Source organism: Oncorhynchus gorbuscha, linkage group LG02 (assembly GCF_021184085.1).
Source record: "Oncorhynchus gorbuscha isolate QuinsamMale2020 ecotype Even-year linkage group LG02, OgorEven_v1.0, whole genome shotgun sequence".
Taxonomy (NCBI): Eukaryota; Metazoa; Chordata; class Actinopteri; order Salmoniformes; family Salmonidae; genus Oncorhynchus; species Oncorhynchus gorbuscha.
The window spans coordinates 16174514-16196125 of NC_060174.1; the positions used below are offsets into that span (position 1 = coordinate 16174514).

The 21612-nt window shown below is 40.0% G+C and overlaps 1 protein-coding gene across 1 annotated transcript; it reads left to right on the forward strand.

Moving 5' to 3' along the window:
- The first annotated feature begins 5804 nt into the window (after positions 1-5804).
- LOC123997841 (B-cadherin-like) lies at positions 5805-17543 on the forward strand. The gene is made up of 13 exons (XM_046302445.1): positions 5805-5961; positions 12835-12919; positions 13033-13070; positions 13173-13313; positions 13403-13558; positions 13671-13815; positions 13943-14115; positions 14202-14330; positions 14492-14677; positions 14849-15090; positions 16336-16475; positions 16596-16820; positions 16960-17543. The coding sequence occupies exons 1-13, from the start codon at positions 5929-5931 to the stop codon at positions 17121-17123; spliced, it is 1857 nt and encodes a 618-aa protein (XP_046158401.1). The 5' UTR covers positions 5805-5928; the 3' UTR covers positions 17124-17543.
- Positions 17544-21612: the final 4069 nt, after the last annotated feature.

Here is a 21612-nt window from a genome sequence, read left to right on the forward strand (position 1 = left end):
GGCTGACGTTAGTTAGCTAATTCATTTATGTAACAGGATAGCTTCCGTCCCTCTCCTCGCCCCTACCTGGGCTTGAACCAGGGACCCTCTGCACACATAGACAACTGACACCCACGAAGCAGAAGCATCATTACCCCTCACTCTGCAAGGGAAACAACTACTTCAGCTCTCAGAGTGAGTGACGTCACCGATTGAACCGCTGTTAGCGCGCACCACCGCTAACTAGCTAGCCATTTCACATTGGTTACATTTGCTAGCTATCATACAGTAGGCCTATATTAATAATTATATAGTTAATATAAGTAGGCGTGCAATCATAATTGACTGTAGGGCATATAAAGCTCCCACAAGCTACCGGTGGCTGAAAACACAATCATCGTGGCATGAACGAGTGACGAATTTCCGGGCAAGGGTGGTTCATTTAAAAATCCTTCCTTCCTCCCTTGCAATTTGCCCTGCAAGTGTATACTCGTCAGATGTCATGAAACGTCATCAGAAGTGTCCACTTAATATGAGGGCTGAGGGGAGTTGGTGGCTGCATTCCAAACATATAAAATACATACCCTCTCTGTATGATAGCTTGCAAATTAATTAGCTAAATAACGTTTGCCTGCCTAGCTGGAACTTCTGAAGAAGGAAAATGTTTTACTTCTACAATTTCCAAAAGGTAACCAAACAAAAACATCATAACTTTTACGAGACGTGTTTGTGACGTCATGTGCATTAGTAGCACAATTTCTAACTTATTTACATACATTTTTACTCACAGTTGCATGTTGACTCCATATTGGCGTTGAGGTGTAAAGTTTTTTTTAATACAATTACAATCAATATAAAAGGTACATGGGGAATATAAGTACATGGAGTATGTATAACAAACATACCAAGGACATTTGGGCTAGGGGGTACAATATCACATTACACAAGGACCTTAAGGGATATACACACATATATAATTCTAACAGCTTTAAAAAAATAAAAAATTGTATTTAAAATATAGTTTAATTTATTTTTGCAAGGTAATAAAATGTGGTGTTTTGTTTGTAAATTTACATTTGTGAATATGACATTTGGCAACAGAATAATGAAATGAATTACATAAAATAGTTTCAACTTATTTTATCATAAGTAAAGAATCCAAGCAGCACATCTCTCCATAATAGTCTAAAATCTTAAAAAATGTGTTCAATTATAAATCTACTGATGTCTTGCCACAAATTCCTTACATGAATACAATGCCAAACAATATGCAACACTTTTCTGGGTGGTCATTACAAAAGGTACCATTTCAATGTATGTTTAAAAAAAATAACTTCTTCATGTAGTGGATGGCAGGATAATATTTATGAATAATTTTAAAAGAAACTTCCTTAATTTTGTTAGTAAGTAGGTATGTTTGTGGCAACATCCAAACTTTTTCCCAACAGACATTATCAATAAAACCCATTCCAATATGGCATGACGTAAGGTACAACATCCTTTTGAAACAAGGCTCATATAGCTCCTTTGTTGTTGAATGGACTAAAAGAAAAACAAATCTTTCCTACTGAAGAGTCAACAGGGGTAATCGTAGGAATATTCTCAGGATCAGGTCTTGACCCATTCCCGAATAATAAAGCAACACCTGAGGGAATGGCATCTAAAACAATTGCAAAATCTTTAGATGTTACAGCAATCTTGTAAAGTGATAAGAATTCCTTATAATTAAGTAAAAGACCCTCTGCATTTACAAGTTGGCTCACCAATAGGATATTATTTTGGAAACAATATTCTAAAAACAAAGAAGTATATTTATACACTGCTCAAAAAAATAAAGGGAACACTTAAACAACACAATGTAACTCCAAATCAATCACACTTCTGTGAAATCAAACTGTCCACTTAGGAAGCAACACTGATTGACAATAAATTTCACATGCTGTTGTGCAAATGGAATAGACAACAGGTGGAACTTATAGGCAATTAGCAAGACACCCCCAATAAAGGAGTGGTTCTGCAGGTGGGGACCACAGACCACTTCTCAGTTCCTATGCTTCCTGGCTGATGTTTTGGTCACTTTTGAATGCTGGCGGTGCTTTCACTCTAGTGGTAGCATGAGATGGAGTCTACAACCCACACAAGTGGCTCAGGTAGTGCAACTCATCCAGGATGGCACATCAATGCGAGCTGTGGCAAGAAGGTTTGCTGTGTCTGTCAGCGTAGTGTCCAGAGCATGGAAGTGCTACCAGGAGACAGGCTAGTACATCAGGAGACATGGAGGAGGCCGTAGGAGGGCAACAACCCAGCAACAGGACCGCTACCTCCGCCTTTGTGCAAGGAGGAGCACTGCCAGAGCCCTGCAAAATGACCTCCAGCAGGCCACAAATGTGCATGTGTCTGCTCAAACGGTCAGAAACAGACTCCATGACGGTGGTATGAGGGCCTGACGTCCACAGGTGGGGGTTGTGCTTACAGCCCAACACCGTGCAGGACGTTTGGCATTTGCCAGAGAACACCAAGATTGGCAAATTCGCCACTGGCACCCTGTGCTCTTCACAGATGAAAGCAGGTTCACACTGAGCATGTGACAGACGTGACAGAGTCTGGAGATGCCGTGGAGAACGTTCTGCTGCCTGCAACATCCTCCAGCATGACCGGTTTGGCGGTGGGTCAGTCATGGTGTGGGGTGGCATTTCTTTGGGGGGCCGCACAGCCCTCCATGTGCTCGCGAGAGGTAGCCTGACTGCCAATAGGTACCGAGATGAGATCCTCAGACATTTTGTGAGACCATATGCTGGTGCGGTTGGCCCTGGGTTCCTCCTGGGTTCCTCCTAATGCAAGACAATGCTAGACCTCATGTGGCTGGAGTGTGTCAGCAGTTCCTGCAAGAGGAAGGCATTGATGCCATGGACTGGCCTGCCCGTTCTCCAGACCTGAATCCAATTGAGCACATCTGGGACATCATGTCTCGCTCCATCCACCAACGTTGCACCACAGACTGTCCAGGAGTTGGCGGATGCTTTTAGTCCAGGTCTGGGAGGAGATCCCTCAGGAGACCATCCGCCACCTCATCAGGAGCATGCCCAGCCATTGTAGAGAGGTCATACAGGCACGTGGAGGCCACACACACTACTGAGCCTCATTTTGACTTGTTTTAAGGACATTACATCAAAGTTAGTGTGGTTTTCCACTTTAATTTTGAGTGTGACTCCAAATCCAGACCTCCATGGGTTGATAAATTTGATTTCCATTGATAATTTTTGTGTGATTTTGTTGTCAGCACATTCAACTATGTAAAGAAAAAGTATTTAATAAGAAAATTTCATTCTTTCAGATCTAGGATGTGTTATTTTAGTGTTCCCTATATTTTTTTGAGCAGTGTACAATATGTCCCGATTATTCCAAATACAATATATGTGTGGAGAAAAATTATGCTTATAAATTAAGGATCATGACAATGCCGATGAAAAAGCAGAGTTTCATTGGAAATTTGTCAATATTATAGTTGCCAACATGAAGTTAAGGCCACCAAAAGTAGAGAAGACATAAAATTCCATGTAGAATTGGGTCTTCTTGGGAATTTCTTTATCCAGTTGATCTTAAAGTTATTATTTAAGGTAGTAAAGTCCAGAAAATTCAGCCCACCATACTCATAAGTGTTCATTACAACAGTTTTCCTAATGTCATGGGTACGGTTTCTCCACAGAAAGTTGAAAAGCATCTGGTCTATCTCTTTTCTTATTTTACCATCAAGATATAAAGATAGAACGGCATATGTTATTCTAGAGATACCCTCAGCCTTGGTTATTAGGACTCTTACTTTTAAGGATAAGTTTCGCTGTAGCCATTTATTTAGCTTCTTCTGTTTATTTTTTGTTTTTATTTTAAATATGAGGGTTAAAATTTAGTAAGCCTTTAGACTTCTGATCCTTAGTAATGGTTATGCCTAAATATGTAAGTTCTTCTTTCACTGTAATACCATAATATGAGGGTGACATATAATCTTTGACAGCCATGAGTTCACATTTATCAATGTTAAGATATAGACCAGATTCTTTGGAAAAGGATTCAATCACATTGGGAATCTGACTAGCGTCTTTCAGAAAAAGTATAGTATCGTCAGCCAGCTGGCTTATAATCATTCCTTAACCAGCTATGGAAATACCTTGTACTATTATATAAATAATTTGTAAGACGTTTGATGATTAATAAAAAGTAGATATGGTGAGATAGGACAACTTTGCCTAATTCCTCTCTTTAACTCAAATCTAGGTGAGGTGCCATGTTTTAGTTTGATAGAGCTGTTACCATTCTTATAGAGAGTCTTAATAGCCTTACAGAAAAAATCTCCAAAGCCAATTTGCTCAAGGGAGTGGAAGAGGAACTGATGCTCCACTGTGTCAAATGCTTTGTAAAAATCGAAAAATAACATTAAGCTGTCCTCGGTTATGAGGTCTGAGTTGTCACGTACAGTTGAAGTCGGAAGTTTACATACACCTGAGCCAAATACATTAAAACTCAGTTTTTCACAATACCTGACATTTAATCCTAGTAAAAATTCCCTGTTTTAGGTCAGTTAGGATCACCAATTTATTTTAAGAATGTTTAAATGTCAGAATAATAGTAGAGAGAATGATTTATTTCAGCTTTTATATCTTTCATCATATTCCTAGTGGGTCAGAAGTTTACATACACTCAATTAGTATTTGGTAGCATTGCCTTTAAATTGTTTAACTTTGGTAAAACGTTTCAGGTAGCCTTCCACAAGCTTCCCACAATAAGTTGGGTAAATTTTGGCCCATTCTTCCTGTAACTGAGTCAGGTTTGTAGGCCTCTTTGCTCACACACGCTTTTTCAGTTCTGCCCACACATTTTCTGTAGGATTGAGGTCAGAGCTTTGTGATGGCCACTCCAATACCTTGACTTTGTTGTCCACAAGCCATTTTGACACAACTTTGGAAGGATGCTTGGGGTCTTTGTCCATTTGGAAGACCCATTTGCAACCAAAGCTTTAACTTCCTGACTGATGTCTTGAGATGTTGCTTCAATATATCCACATAATTTTCCTACCTCATGAGCCATCTATTTTGTGAAGTGCACCAGTCCCTCCTGCAGCAAAGCACTCCCACAACATGATGCTGCCACCCCCTGCCTTTGATTTGATCACTTGCACCATGTACTTTTAATGTAATCTCATCTGCAATCCAGGTCATTTGGTTCTACTATTAGATGAAGCACAGTGACAACACATGAATCTGTTGTATAAATATACAAAATATCTGACATTGTATTCCCATTTGAATTTTTCTGTACTTTTAAAATGGTTAAAAGCGTAACATTGGAAATTCAACTGTCTTTTTGAGTGGGTGAATATAGGTTGTAATCGCATTGATCATCTCAACCAAATATTTCCCAATTATCCCTGATGTAATTATATTTTATTTGATTTATGTGACCATTATTTAACTGACAAGCCAGTTAAGAACAAATTCTTATTTATGTGTTGTACCCAGTGGCCTGTGGCTACCACGCAACCCTTGAATCTGCAAACATGCACAACACACTCTTGGTCATTTGTTTTTTTACCAAGACTGCAAGACAGTGTCATTTCTGCTTTTCGTTTCAAAACATTGTTGTGCCCTACTGATCGTGGCCCTTCATCTGATTACTTGTCCAGTCATTAGTTTATAGATCTGATGCCTTGTTTGTAAAACTTAAGTAGTTTTCAATACTGTAGTAGTGATAGTTTTGCAATATATTTCAGTCCATGCAACTATTCATAACCATGTGGTCTTTTGAAGTGTCACTTTTCGTTTCAATCAGGAAGTTGTGGCAAACTGACATTGAATGCAAAAATTGGTTGATGATAAGAGTCGCTTTAGCTGAATTGAGTTATTTTGTCACGTTTTTAATATTAATCAGTTGTTGAAATTACTAGTATTCCGACTGATGGCATATGACATCACCATCTTCTTGATCTGGGTGAGCTCTGGCTAAATTTGACTAATGAATAGGTCTATATTTTAATGTTTACTACAAAGTAAAATCAAGAAATGAAATATTTTCTGAATGTGGGGACACAAGTGCTTATATACTCTACAACATTTATACATATAAAGATGCATGCATATGATATCATTTTCTGTACCGCTTTGACATGACAGGTGAAGTACAATCCCCTCAATTTGTTTTTGGACATTGAAGCTAAAATTTAAATTTGGCTCTATTCTACAGCATTTTGGACTTGAGATCAAATGTGTCAGATGAGGCGACAGTACAGAATGTCACCTATTATTTGAGTTTTTCTTTTATACATATCTGTTTTACAGTTTAGAAATGAAAGCACTTTATTTATCTAGTCCCCCCCATGTTAGTAAGTCATAAATATTTGGACAAATTCTCTTATAGTCTATAGAAGCAGTCAAAGGTTTAGTATTTGGTCCCATATTCCTTGCACGCAATGACTACATCAAGTTTCAGACTCTAATCTTGAATGCATTTGCAGTTTGTTTTTGGTGTTTTAATGTTATGTTTTGCACAATAGGAACTAAACGGTGAATGGTGACTTGAATAATTTCCTTCTAAGATGTTTCTGAACATTTCAAAAATAAATCCTGATAATACCATGATTAAGAAAAATCATGAATAAATCATGAATAATGATGAGTAAGATGCCTTTCAGAGGCTACAACAAACATTCTAACATCTTATCATTACCAATAACAGGGGAAGTTAGCATTTTAATGGTGAAAATGCTTACCCCAAATTTGAAACTCACACGCAGCCTATGTATGCCGGTTAGGCTCAACACGGGTTATAAAGCTGATTAATGTAATAAACTACCCCTTCCTTCAAGAGCGTGTCCCCATGCTTCTCTAAATCAAGTTCCTCACATGTACACACCCCGATGGCCTCCAGTGACTGTCAGTTCAACAGTTTTTTAGGGGGTATGATCCTTGTGCCTCTGTAACCTTTTAATTCACAGTTCATTCATAATTATCCATAATCATGGTAGCATCCACATAAAAGTGCACGTGTTCATAAACATTTTCTATTCTTACTTAGAATAAAATTGACTCCAAAATGGCACAAAATATTATTCACCATTATTTTAGTTCCTATTGGTCAATGTCACACCAATCAGTTTTATATCAGCCTATCAACAATAGAATTCCGGGGATATTCAGTGTAGGACCCCAGCACCAGCAGGCAAGATGTCAGAAACGTGCTTTCCCTACCAGGACGAGCACTCCTACTACTCTTCCTCCTGTGGTCACACACCTTAGCTGTCTGATATTTTACTGTGCATACATCTAAAAATAAGTGCCTTAATATGTTTATGTCTTGTTGATTTCGGAGTTTAAGATTGCCTATTGTTGTAATCAACATTTATGTGGAGATTGTTAGCTAGCTCGCTAGTGTTAGAATATCCATCAGAGTGCGTTATTATTTAGCATTCCTGTTAGCGATAAACCACAGTTCTCACGAGTGCTGCTAGGCTATTTTCTGTGTACACCGCTCATGGTAAATGTGTTCATGTTGTGAACATTTACATTTAAGTCATTTAAGACGTACTTACAATACTGCATTGTTTACATTAGTATATTTACCATTTTCTACAAGTTCCATAGCCTGTGTAGCTTGTCATGTGAACACACATTTCCTGCTACAGTGGTACAGCCCGTGCTGTTATATACAAGCCTGTGCCAGCTTGTTAGTCATGTCCTGCATACAGTATCAGTGCTATAGTCTGTTTTACCTCTTTGTTTTCAGAATCACAATCATTGTTAGACACCATTACTGTTAGAGTGGTTTTGTGTGTGTGTGGATCATTTTTGAAACCTGGAACTGAAATAATGCTTCCTCGAAGGACACCCTATGGTGGTAGCTACCGGCCAAAAACCGGCGCCTGCGTTGCCCCACCTATTTTTCCTGGTCCTTTCGATACGGATCCAGTAACTGCTACAGCCCAAGGATGCCAGTTAACAGAGAAGATCTTCCACAAGATGTGGCCCATCTGCACCGACCAGCTCACCTGCCACAATATCTTGATAATTATGGCATGGCTACAAGTCAAGGAACAGACTACCACACACATTCACTTACCACTCCTACGAGGGAGAGCAGCTAGAGGGTTCTCTTGAGCACTCGAAACATGACATACCACCTTTAAAATGACCTTCCCCTTCCACAACTCATCACCCAGGCTGACCAGCAGAATAGAGAACAGAGCCTGAGCCTTTTCATCGGGGTGCTAATACACCGGGGTTCCCACCTCAAGCTAACATCGACCAGAGATCGCCAAGATCAGGGCCGAACCTCGACCAGAGATCCTGAAGATCAGCATCGAACCTAGACCAGATATCACCGGGATCAGCGTTGACCTGAGCGTGGACTGCCAGTGACAACCGGAGCACACACTGTGTTTACACAGCCAGGTGACAAGATTGATGAGCTCATAGAAGCGGTCATGAAGATGGAAGGTTCCTACAGTCCACCCGACCACCATCTCCGGTCCATGTCTGGTGGGAACAGCCTAGTCCATCCTTTGTTGTCCAGCCTGCTGCTGTCCAATGATGCCCTGGGAGCCCCCTCCAGTCTTTACAGTCCATGTCTGCTGCCTGTCGCAGTCTTGGGGTTTATGTTAGCCCCTCTGAACTGTGTCCTGCTAGTTCCAGCCTTGGCAGACCCGCCTGACGTCCCCGTGCCTTGGCAGGGGAGGCAGGTAGCCTAGTGGTTAGAGCGTTGGGCCTGTAACCGAAAGGTTGCTAGATTGTATCTCTGGTAAAAATCTGTCGTTCTGCCCCTGAACAAGGCAGTTAACCCATTGTTCCTAGGTCATCATTGTAAATAAGAATTTGTTCTTAACTGACTTGCCTAGTTAAATAAAAAAATAAAAAATCAGGCTCCAAGTGGTCACAATATCTGTATCTGATATATTATTGTGCGTGCATCTAAAAATAGCTAGCTCGCTCGCTTGTGTTAGAGCTAACATTAGCATTTCCATTAAACTACTTTGATGAATTAGCTTTGAGACCTCTTTCGTATGTAGAAAGAAAATGCATTGGAGAGATCTTTGCTTAAGCCTAGACTTTCCTCTCGGTCTCAAAGAGGAAGGCCTTTAGCCAATTCTCTCCAAGTTCTGATCATTTTGAGGTTTTTGGCATCTGGAATCTTTCATCGTGAAACTGTTGATTTGTGTGGTGCCAGTGACGCAACTGTGTAGAAGAGTTTAAAGTCTGCTGGGACATTTGTAAACTGTGGAGCCTTTACATCAAGTTTCCTGATGCTGCTGGCCAAGACAACTATAAATTGCAATTCTATGAATATAGGCACTTCCCAGGAGTGTTCGGATGCATAGATGGATGTCACATTCCCATAAAGTGTCCATCAACTCCTGATGATGAGGAGTACAGGAACTGTAAGAATTGGTTTTCCATCAATGTTCAGGGTGTACTCACACCTAATTTAGAGTTTTCAAACATTGTTGCCCATTGGAAAGATGCAGCTCTTCATTGTGTACCTCGTTTCAGAGAGGACAACATAGTGGACTACTACTTGGTGACAGTGGATATTGTCACAGTGCTGACTTTTGCCCAATGCCTGCAGCAAAAGCCTCTACCCCGTCCTCTGGCTGGGCAGAGTACTTTGGGACTTTAGTTACTTCATTGTAACAAGGGCCTTGCCGTGCGGCCCTACCAACCCTTCTATTTCTTCGTCACTCCCTTATTGTCCGGTCTAGTATGAGGCCTTGGATAGATATACTCCTATTTAAATATTATGAAGCGTTATGGATTCCTCCTATATTTCCTTACCCTCAAGTTATCTTTACCTATGTATATATCAATACCTAATAACTCCTAGTAGTTATTATGCTCGTCAGCTAGTAGTCACTCGGAAACTAGTATTGGCATATGTCTTGACTTCCTTAAAAATATATTATTGTCCACACAATGAAATATTCTTTAGTGCAATCACTTTAACCTATAACCAGGGTCACTTTCTGTTCAGTGAGAGTGTCAAAGGCGTTTGCTCTCCAGATCGTTAATCTGGCCTAGTTGTCAAAGTTTCAAGCTTTTATTAAGTCACTCTGTTTTTTGTCTTATACACATCATTACAATTCAATGGTTCTACAGTTTCTCAATACAACAATAATGCTCAATCAATCCTTAATGCTTTAAGCTATGCCAGATAATATTGCAAAACTTTAAATGCGTTAACACTTCTAACAATATTGACTAAATAGCGAAAATAGTTCAATTACCTTAAATGCTCAGTCCCTTGGTCACTTTCCCGTAATCGGTATTCTCGCAGCTACGGCGCTAGATTCCGAATTCTAATATCTTAATACACTTACAACTCTGTGTATGGACTCAATATATTGTAACTGGTATTTTGCTGTTTCCTTGTATTGCCAATCACATCTGTACCTGATGTCTCACTGAGTGACCGCCACTTTGTCTGTATTCAAGAGGTGGTTAGACCTCTGTTTTTCTTAGACTCAGTCTCGGGGTCACCAAGTTCAACCAAGTATATTCAGATCGTGATCCAATAAGTATATAGGCAAAATAATCCAATCCTCTAATATTGTTCTAGTCCAACAAAAAGCGTATATCCTAATACTAGTAACTTACAACTCTGTGTATAGACTCAATATATTGTAACTGGTATTTTGCTGTTTCCTTGTATTGCCAATCACATCTGTACCTGATGTCTCACTGAGTGACCGCCACTTTGTCTGTATTCAAGAGGTGGTTACCTCTGTTTTTCTTAGACTCAGTCTCGGGGTCACCAAGTTCAACCAAGTATATTCAGATAGTGATCCAATAAGTACATAGACAAAATAATCCAATTCTCTAATAATGTTATAGTCTAACAAAAAGCTTATAGTGCAATAGTACATTTAGCTATGATGATCCTCCATATGAAGTCTGTCTCACATGTTAACGAGGATCATACTGTCTTATGATCTCTGTTCTCTTTATATATATTTTTAAAGGGGAAGTTCCCACTGGGGCTGTAGACCTACGTAATCTCAGGCCTGTGTGTTAAACGGAAGCTTCCTATTATTACCCTTTAAGGTTATGCACTACTGACTCTCACATTGCTGCTTCCGTGTTACTGTTGGCTGATTCTACTCAATCATACCAGCTGGTTGTTTCTACCACTGGAGGTGGCGTAGGAGGTATGTCGAGCGTCAGCTGGGAGAAGTCTATGATAGGTATCTCCTCTGCTTCCCCCCGTTGTCCAGTTTCTGCAGGTGCGGTCCATGGTTCCATGAGGTCCCGTGAATGCCCTGTGTTGTTGTCCCCATTGCTTGATGGAGTGGGCAGATTCTTTTCATCTCTTGTCACAGATATGGTCAGAGTAACTTTTTATTCACGCCATACATAAATCCCACAACCGCTGAGCAGCAAAGATACAACCAAGCTCATATCCGCACGAGAGTATGTTTGGAGTATGGATAAGTCAATTCCAGTGTTTACGCAATACACCTCGTTTCAAGTCAAAAAGATGCTGCAATGTGATCATTGCTACAGCTGTGCTGCACAACTACCTGAAGCAGCATTGCAATGGAAGATCAGGATCAAGCTAATATGCCCAAGGCTGAGGCAGGCAATGACCAACGAGGACTTGCATACAGTTGCTTTCACATTGCAGATCTTCAACTAGATGAGATGCATTTAAATATGGAATGTATTCATTATGGCTTATCTTTGCTTTGATAATCTTTGTTCTGTACAACATTAAAATAGTGTGCAGCAAAATTTAAATGAGTGACTAAACCAAGGCTGGTTTAAAATGTGGTTTGTGGTGATCAACAAAACTCTCACTCTTGAATATCCAAACAACGAGACATTTATTTTTTACATGTCATATTGTTCACCGTGGTTGGTAATCACAATTGTCTCGTTACTGCCTCTCTCTTCCAACTTCATATCGAATTCAACCTGTAGAATTCTCATCTTCATTTCATGTTCTTCCTTCAGATATTTCATTTCATTCTCATGAAATCCTCTGGCTAATCTCAGGTGTTCTCATTTAGACTTACTTACCTTACTTACCTTACTCCAGGACTCCATAGTCTCCTACTAACTACGCCAAATTTAGGCCACATTCATGAAAGCTACTTAATATCACACTCTGATCAGTTTCACCTGTCCTTGTTATTGTCTCCACCCCCTCCAGGTGTCGCTTGTTATCCCTGGTGTATATATCCCTGTGTTATCTTCCCCTCTGTGCCAGTTTGTCTTGTATGTTCCAAGTCAACAAGTGGGTTTTCTGTGCGCCTGCCTGTTTCGATGCTCTTTTACTAGACCTCCTGGTTTTGACCCTTGCCTGTTTTCTGGACTCTGTACCCATCTGTCCTGACCTTGAGCCTGTCTGCCACGCTGTACCTCCTGGACTCTGAACTGGTTTTGACCTTTAACCTGTCCACGACCATTCTCTTGCCTACCCCTTTTGGATACAATAAATATCAGACTCAATCCATCTGCCTCCTGTATCTGGGTCTCGCCTTGTGCCTTTATACTTAAATGTACTCGTTTTAACTAGTACACATTAAGGCTTAATCCTGGTTTAGATTATGAAACTGGCACAAAAAGGGAATTTGTCCAAATGCTTAAGCTTTTTTCTAGATACATAAAGTGCTTCCATCTTTAAACGGGGAACAGATGTATATGAAAACATGCTCAAATAAAAGCTGGCATTCTGTATTGTCACCTAATATTAAACATTCTAATGTAAAAGGCTGGAATGTAGAGCCAAATAAAACCATTTAACTTCACTGTCCAATAACATATAGAGGGAAGTGTAGATCATGTTTTTCAATATTCCTTTTCCTTCAAACCTCAGGGTTGGGCCCTGGGGAGAATGTCTGAGACTTTACAGTCAGGAAATGGCTTTGACTATCCACCGACTGGAGGGGAAGAAACTGAGGGTGACCTATTTGACTGTTTAGAATATTATATTGCATTATACAGAGTAGTAGCAACATACTGTAGTGGAATAGTTTGCTTTTAAACAGTTCATATTCATTTGATCTCCTCACAGAGGGCTTCGGCCATGAGGATGCTGGCATTGCCTCTCAGGTGAGAATGTGGATCTTAAAACTTAGTGTCAGTTTCATTCCTCTAATTCTAATCATAGGGCTGGTCTAATTTTTCTAATTTGTACAAATATTTTTGGCACAGCCTAAATATCCTGCAAGTCTTCCAGTTCTGGGGTTTCCAAAGCCTTTGGTAGGTCTGGTGAGAAGGAAAGGGGATTGGGTCATTCCTCCCATCAACATCCCAGAGAACGCAAGAGGCCCTTTCCCCAAGGAGGTGGTGCATGTGAGTGATTGTAGATTTATGTTGGCAGAAAACATTGTTGTTTCAGGATTTTGTTCTGGTTTTAACATTGTTAATATTTATACATTCAGATTAGATCCACCGAAACTAAAGAGGTGAAGATCCTGTACAGCATCACTGGTTCTGGAGCAGATCAACCCCCTATGAGACTGTTCACTGTGGACAAAAACTCTGGGATTCTCTATGTGACCCAGCCTTTGGACAGAGAGAGAAAAAACTATTATTTGGTAATGTTTGTAAATAAGACAAATATCTGGTAATGTCAGTTTGTTTTGCCTTTTGAATTCTATAACATTGAATGCATGTTATTTTAACATTTTTCTATATTTTCCCCTTTAGCTTTTGGTTCATGCTGTTGCAGTTGGTGCGGGTAGAGCAGAAGAGCCAATGGAGATTATTGTTCAAGTAATTGATATGAATGACAACAAGCCAGTTTTCACCCAAGATCCTTTTACAGGGATTGTCCCGGAAGCATCCCTACCAGGTGTGTCTCAGTCAACATTGAGTCAAATATACTTAGCTGAGTTTTAGAATAAAAGTACAATATCAATATTCAATATGTTTTATTGTCATCCATGAATATCATTTATGTTGAAATATTTTCTTCTCAGGGTTTGAGGTCATGGAGGTCACAGCCACCGATGCAGATGAGCCTGACTCAGCCAATTCTGATGTCAGATACACCATTATAAATCAGGAACCTGAACTGCCGAGTCCCAACATGTTTGTCATCAACCCTGTCACAGGAGGGATTCGGGTCAATGCTGCTGGACTGGACAGAGAGGTTAGTGGCTACACTACTAGCATACAATTTTAACTTACAGTAACCGCTACATTTCACAATGTGCTCCATCTGGTGTCATTTTCCAGAATATTCCAAAATATACATTGGAAATCCAAGCTGCTGATTTGGAGGGCAATGGTCTGACATGTTTCGGAAAATCCATAATTACTGTAACGGACAGCAATGACATAGCTCCTCAATTTGAGAAGTCTTTGGTAAGTGTACAATCAGCAAACAGTACCGCTCATTAAACAGTAAAGGTGACTTGAAGAGGGAAATATTTTGTTTGAAGGAGCTGACTTGATGAAAATTTGAACTTGATAAATGGCATACAGCACATCTTCTCACATGTTCTCTTCATGTATTTTCTTTCCAGAACACGGTGTCTGTCCCAGAGAACAAAGTGAATGCCCTGGTGGTCAAAATGCCAGTGAGTGATGGAGATGAGCCACACTCTTCCAACTGGGCCACCAAGTACAGGATTGTAGATGGAGACCCAGGTGGAATGTTCACTGTAAACACTGGACCTAGTAGACTGGAAGGAATCATTACCACAGCCAAGGTACCTGCTTGGTTTCTTTGTTCAGATGAGTATGTGAATGGAGCCAAGTTACAGCACATATGTATTTGACTGTGGTCTGAATTTCACTGTAGAACCATACAAATATTTGACAAAATTGTTGATGTTTTTGTCATTGTGTCATGAACCTGGCTGTGTCTCGTTCCCATTTAGCCCCTTGACTTTGAGAAGGACAATCGCTACACCCTGTTGGTGACTGTGGAGAATGAGGTCCCATTTGCCACACCCCTGCCCACCTCCACCTCCACAGTCCAGGTGAATGTGGAGGATAGGAATGATGCCCCTGTCTTTGACCCAGTGGAAAAGGTTGTTTCTATATCTGAACACCTGCCAGTGGACAGTGATTTGGTTCTGTATACAGCCATTGATCCAGACATCATGGCACATAAACTCATGTGAGTTCATGAAACTTTATTTTATCTGCAATTTATTTCATTCAGTTGAGGTCCTGGTATAAATGTGGAGATCGATTTAAAAAAAATATTTTTTTAACTAGGCAAGTCAGTTAAGAACAAATTCTTATTTTCAATGACGGCCTAGGAACCGTGGGTAACAGCCTTGTTCAGGGGCAGAACGACAGATTTTGTACCTTGTCAGTGTAGCGTGGTTCATTCTGTGTTGTGTACTGTTAATTAGGACGCTGCCACAACTAGTTACTCGTTGAATTCTTTTTATTTGCCCTGCACACGAAGAGACAACACACGTTATGTTAACCCTTGGTGCGGTCCTAGCTCTCAGGCACCTTGCTAGCTGAAAGTCAGGCAAAAGGGCGCCAAAAGGAAATAACAGGTGCTGCTTGCACACATTCAATGCACAACAGCACAACATACAACACAAGCAAAATGATACAGAACATAATTCAGACAAAGTAAAAGACATACCTGCACACGAAGAGACAACATACATTATGTTAACCCTTGGCGTGGTCCTAGCTCTCAGGCACCTGCGCAAGCACATGGAAACTCACTCAAACACTGTCCCAAGTACTCACAAGTTACAATAGATACCCTAGTTAGCGAGCTTTGTGAAACTTGTTAACATAAATCTTTATATTATCCACATTGTAACAAACTTATGGTAGCCTAACAGTACATTGTGTAACATTATGACGGTTTAATATTAAACAATTTCGGAGCCAAGGAAAACATACCTTACCAGCTGAAGGTCAGGCAAAAGAAAACAATAAGGGGGTAAGGAAATACAGGTAACCTGCGATGGACCAAACAAAAATATACAAAACTTTTACAATCACATGTACAATATTGATATGAAAAAGTGTTTGTACACCAAACAAAAACATTAGCTATGCAGCTGTAATTAAATAAAAAAATACACTGAATTAAAATCCCCTCTTGACATGGCCTATTTGAATTGGTCCTTGTGTGCAACTTGGTGCAAAATCTAGAGGAACAACATCACACTGCTACATCAGCTTGGGGATTTGATCTTGCAACCTTTTGGTTACTAGTCCAACAATATAACCACTAGGCTACGGTGCTGCCCCAGATACATTATGCTGCTAAGTCAATTCAATGATATACATGCCCTTTATGATAAAGTACATTCAGATGCATATGCATTAAGATTGCAAGAAGCCTTGTGAATGGTGATGTTTTAACTCAATGTACTGTATATTCTAGGTATCGCATGGACAGAGATCCTGCTAAATGGCTGGACATCAACAGTGAGACCGGAATGATCAAAACCAAACACTCCCTGGACAGAGAGTCTCCCTTTGTCAAAGATGGCAAATACAGAGTTCTCATTCTCGCCATCGAAGGTGGAATTCTGAATTCGTTGTAATCTTGTTCACCAGCAGGCTTCAACCAAGGAACAAGGTTCGTTTAGTTGACTTCTTCATTTCCCCATTTGATAAAAGTATCTTGTTTTGGATTATCAGATGAAATCCCTGCAACTGGAACTGGAACCATTCTGATAGAGCTGGAAGATGTAAACGACAATGCTCCGACTATTGATGACACCCCGTTGAAGCTCTGCAACCAAGACCCCCGTCTAGTGCGTTTGGCTGTGACAGACAGAGACGGGCCAGGCTTTGCTGAAGCCTTCAGTGTAGAACTTCTGGAAGGGTCCAATATGTATTGCGCTGCCCAAATGGACGAAACAGGTGTGTATTGCTTTTCACATTCACTCTACATTAGTCTGTTCATTTGTATTCAGAATAATATCAACAGACCAAGAATGTTCTTTTGACAACATTCTTCACATTCAAAGTTGAAATGTGTCCTATTTTTCTCCTGTCCCAGGAACTGTGGTTGAATTGACATTCAAGGCCATGAGGGAGCAGAGAAACTTCTACATTAATCTGAGGGTCACTGATGCTGGCGGGCTGAAACAAGACCATGTCATTCACGTCACCATGAATGAGGACAGCTGCATGACCTGGGGGGATTTCTGTGTTAGATCCTGACCTATATGACATTTCCTTAGCATTTTAATAGCTTGCAGAGCTGAGTTGCTTGTTTTGGGAAGGTTGTCACTTCTTTTGACAGCAGGGGTATGTCACAAAGCCAGAAATTAGTAGGAAAATTCACAGCTAATTTGCCAGTATTTGTTCCATCAAAGTACTGAACATTTTTCGGAATTACTTATGTCAACGCAAGTTTTTTTGTTCACATTTTCTATTTGTTTTGCTCGTTGTGCATTTTTACATTTCAAGGCAAATATGAGTTTGTATACATTTCCTCGGGAACCGCTGATATATTTGACCATTGTTGAGAAGGTTGCTGGTTTTTTATTTCCATGGAGAACATGATCATTTGCATGCTTGCAGAGAGCTTTATGCATGTTTCTAATATAAATTGAATAAAGCCTTTTTGGTTCATTCTCACCTTTTGTTTCTCTGTCCTTGTACATTGAAACCTGCGTCTCTTTCCTATTGGTTAACTGCCCTCATACAACACACAATCTTGATTTGCATCTTGCCTTTTTGATCTAGCCTAGTTTTTCAGAACCATGGAGTGATATTTTTGTCTTATTGTGTATACTGTGCAGGACATCAGTTCCCATCTGTTGGCTGTTCCATAAAGCAGGATCATTAAGCTAACCAGCCAAACATTCAGATATATTTATTGATTTTTAGTTTCATTTAGAAAGCTAAGCTTCAATATGGGTAGATTATACCGAGCAAATTTTCAGTGAGCCCCCTTTTCTACAAGCCTTCTACAAATTAATCTACAAACATTCAGAACATAGCCATGTGTTTACTGGTATTCTCCTCATTCAGACTTCAGCAGCATTTTGCAAGGAGCTCCATTGCTCTGCAGTTAGTAATATGAACACCAATATCAGGTTCAAGATAAGCGAGGATCCTGCTGGTCAGTAAGTCAATGCCACTAGAAGGAGTAGCTGCCACACAATCAGTATCAACATTATAGTTTCAACCATGTTGAGGCTATACAGTGTTAACATTTCGTTTACAAACATTGGCAAACAAAACATGCTCTGATGGGGTATGGCTGAAATAAGTTTGAGACATTAAAAACAAATGAATCAAGAATCAATGGGTAGGTATCACTTAAGTCCAAAAATGGATTTTAACAACTGCTGATTGCCCCTTTAAAAGCATTAAAGTATTTCAGAGAGGACTGGCTGCATTGGAACCTTGTACATGAAAGGTGAGTGCAGCAGCCTGTTACAAAGAGGAAAATGTGTGGTGTGACTATGTTTGAAATCAATACGTTACAGCCTTACTCTTAAATATATCACACATTTTTTTCCCTCATCAATCTACACACAACAAAGCAACTGTTTTTTGTTGCAATTTTGTTACAAATAAACAAATACCTTATTTACATAATAATTCAGACCATTTGCTATGATGGTTGACATTGAGCTCAGGTGCATCCTGTTTCCACTGATCATCCTTGAGATGTTTCCACAACTTGATTGGAGTCCACCTGTGGCAAATTCAATTGATTGGACATGATTTGGAAAGGTACACACCTGTCTGTATAAGGTCCCACAGTTGACAGTGTATGTCAGAGCAAAAACCAAGCCATGAGTTTGAAGGAATTGTCTGTAGATCCCAGAGACAGGATTGTGTCAAAGCACAGATCTGGGAAAAGGGTACCAAAACATTTCTGTAGCATTGAAGGGCCCCAAGAACACAGTGACCTCCATCATTCTTAAATGGAAGAAGTTTGGAACCACTAAGACTCTTCCTAGAGCCGGCTGCCATGCCAAACTGGGGAGACGGGCCTTGGTCAGGAAGGTGAACCTGATGGTTACTTTGACAGAGATCCAGAGTTTCTCTGTGGAGATGGCTGTCCTTCTGGAAGGTTCTTCCATCTCTGCAGTACTCCACAAATCAGGACTTTATGGTAGAGTGACCAGAGGGAAGCCACTCCTTAGTGAAAAGCATATGACACCCCGCTTGGAGTTTGTGAAAAGGCACCTAAAGGACTCTCAGATTATGAGAAACAAGATTCTATGGTCTGATGAAACCAAGAATGAACTGTTTGGCTTGAAATCCAAGCGTCAAGTCTGAAGGAAACTAGGCACCGCTCATCACCTGGCCCATACCATCCCTACAGTGAATCATGGTGGTGGCAGCATCATGTTTTTCAGTGGTAGGGACTGGGAGACTAGTCAGGATTGAGGGAAAGATGAACGGAGTAAAGTACAGAGAAATCCTTGATGAAAACCTGCTCCTGAGCACTCAGGACCTCAGACTGGGGAGAAGGTTCCACTCAAAACAGGACAACTACCTTAAACACACAGCCAAGATAACAAAGGAGTGGCTTCTGGCCAAGTCTCTGAATGTCCTTGAGTGGCCCAGCCAGAGCCCGGACTTGAACACGATCTAACATCTCCGGAGAGACCTGAAAATAGCTGTGTAGCGACACTCCCCATCAAACTTGACAGAATTTGAGAAGATCTGCAGAGAAGAATAGAAGAAACTCCCCAAATACAGGTGTTCCAAGCTTGTAGCCATACCCAAGAAGACTCAAGGCTGTATTTGCTGCCAAATGTGGTTCAACAAAGTATTGAGTAAAGGGTCGGAATACTTATGTAAATGTAATATTTCAGGCTTTTTATTTTTAATAAATGTGCTAAAAATTCTAAATATTTTTTGCTTTGTCATTATGGGGTATTGTGTGCAGATCGATGAGAAGAAAAAACAACAATTTAATACATTTTAGTATAAGGCTGTAACATAGCAAAATGTGGAAAAAGTGAAGGGGTCTGAATACTTTCCGAATACAATGTACCTATAACTGGGCTAATAACTCGCTAACTAGCAAAGAATATCAACAAATGTGCTCTGTGTTCTGATCTGAAAAGCATATTCACTCCAGGGTAATTGAAAGACGCTTGAGGGATACCCATCAATAGAATTGCTCTCAGTTGAGATCTGGCTCTGCCTAAAACAAAACCATAGACTCAATCTTGCAAAGTTAGATTTGTTTTCTTTTTTTTGCATTAAAAAGGGTCTGATAAAATGTTGATTCGATCCCCGAGAAACTTTGATCGATAAAGTGCAAACTTATGGGGCGAACTCAGTGAAATTCTTGCGCCACTGCACAGTTTAGAGGAAACATTGCAGTTAATACATCTGTTTTCATTCATTGTTCATTCACTAGAACATGTAATATTTTGTCTTTCATTTTAAGTATGTAGCTGGTTGTGCACATCAGTGAAAATAAATTAACATTTGATTATTTCTACACATGAAATGAAGGCAAGAAAGCAAAAACTGGGTGTGAAAAATTCCACTTGGGCACTGTTGATATAATTGACCATTGTTGTGAAGGTTGCTTGGTTATCATTTGCATGCTTGCAGAGAATAAAGCTGTTTTGGTTCATTCTCACCTTTTGTCTCTGTCTTTGTATAATGAAACCTGCGTCTTGATCTATTTGTTAACTGCTCTCCATACAACCATGGAGAGTGAAGTGGAGAGTGAAGTTTGTTCCTGAAAGCAGACTCATGAATTAAGTTAACCAGCTAACCTTTCAAATATATTGACTTATTCTTACATTCATTTAGAACGCGAGGCTTGAATATGGGTTGTTGGTTATCAAGTAAATTATATAACTCCAATTTTTGTACCCTATATTTCTCGAAAACATGAATTTATTACAAGAGACAGAAACACGGTAAAAAGTCTGATTGCAGTAAAATCAGAGTTGATTTACTGTGTGTGGAATATACAGCACACAAGCAGAATATGACCGTACTCCACAGATCTGATAAGGGCAGTGAACCAACTGGTCATCCACTGAATGGTGTGTGCCAGCCACATCGACACATTGATGCCATCTCCCACAGAGATTCTATATAAATTGTACAGTATTTCATCTCCATTGAAACTGATCTGAGTGTGAGAGAGAGTAGATCCCAAGTGCCATTCCAGATAGTTAGCTGATGGGACCATGGGAACCTCTTCCCCACCCTGGAGTAGCAATGCATATGTCTGATTGAGATGCATGCTATCATTGCTCCCATGTCCTCACCATGCACTTTAATTGTATTTTAACACTGATGTTGTCCATTTCAATAACTGTCCTGGTTAACCTCTTACGTCCACCCGACACGCAGGCGTCCCATCTAGACATCTGGAAATGCAAATACGCTACGCTAAATGCTAATAGCACTCGTTAAAACTCAAACGTTCATTAAAACACACATGCAGGGTACTGAATTAAAGCTACACTCGTTGTGAATCCAGCCAACAAGTCAGATTTTTAAAATGCTTTTCGGCGAAAGCATGAGAAGCTATTATCTGATAGCATGCAACACCCCAAAATACCCGCAGGGGACGTAAATAAAATAATTAGCATAGTCGGCGCTACACAAAACGCAGAAATAAAATATAAAACATTCATTACCTTTGACGATCTTCTTTGTTGGCACTCCTAGATGTCCCATAAACATCACTATTGGGTCTTTTTTTCGA

Bases quoted from the DNA above. Each gene is read 5' to 3' on its own strand.
- LOC123997841 (XM_046302445.1), top strand. From the start codon at position 5,929: ATGGCATATGACATCACCATCTTCTTGATCTGG. The intron at 15,091-16,335 runs GTGAGTTCATGA...TGTATATTCTAG, and splicing joins ATCATGGCACATAAACTCAT to GTATCGCATGGACAGAGATC. The intron at 16,476-16,595 runs GTGGAATTCTGA...TTGGATTATCAG, and splicing joins TCTCATTCTCGCCATCGAAG to ATGAAATCCCTGCAACTGGA.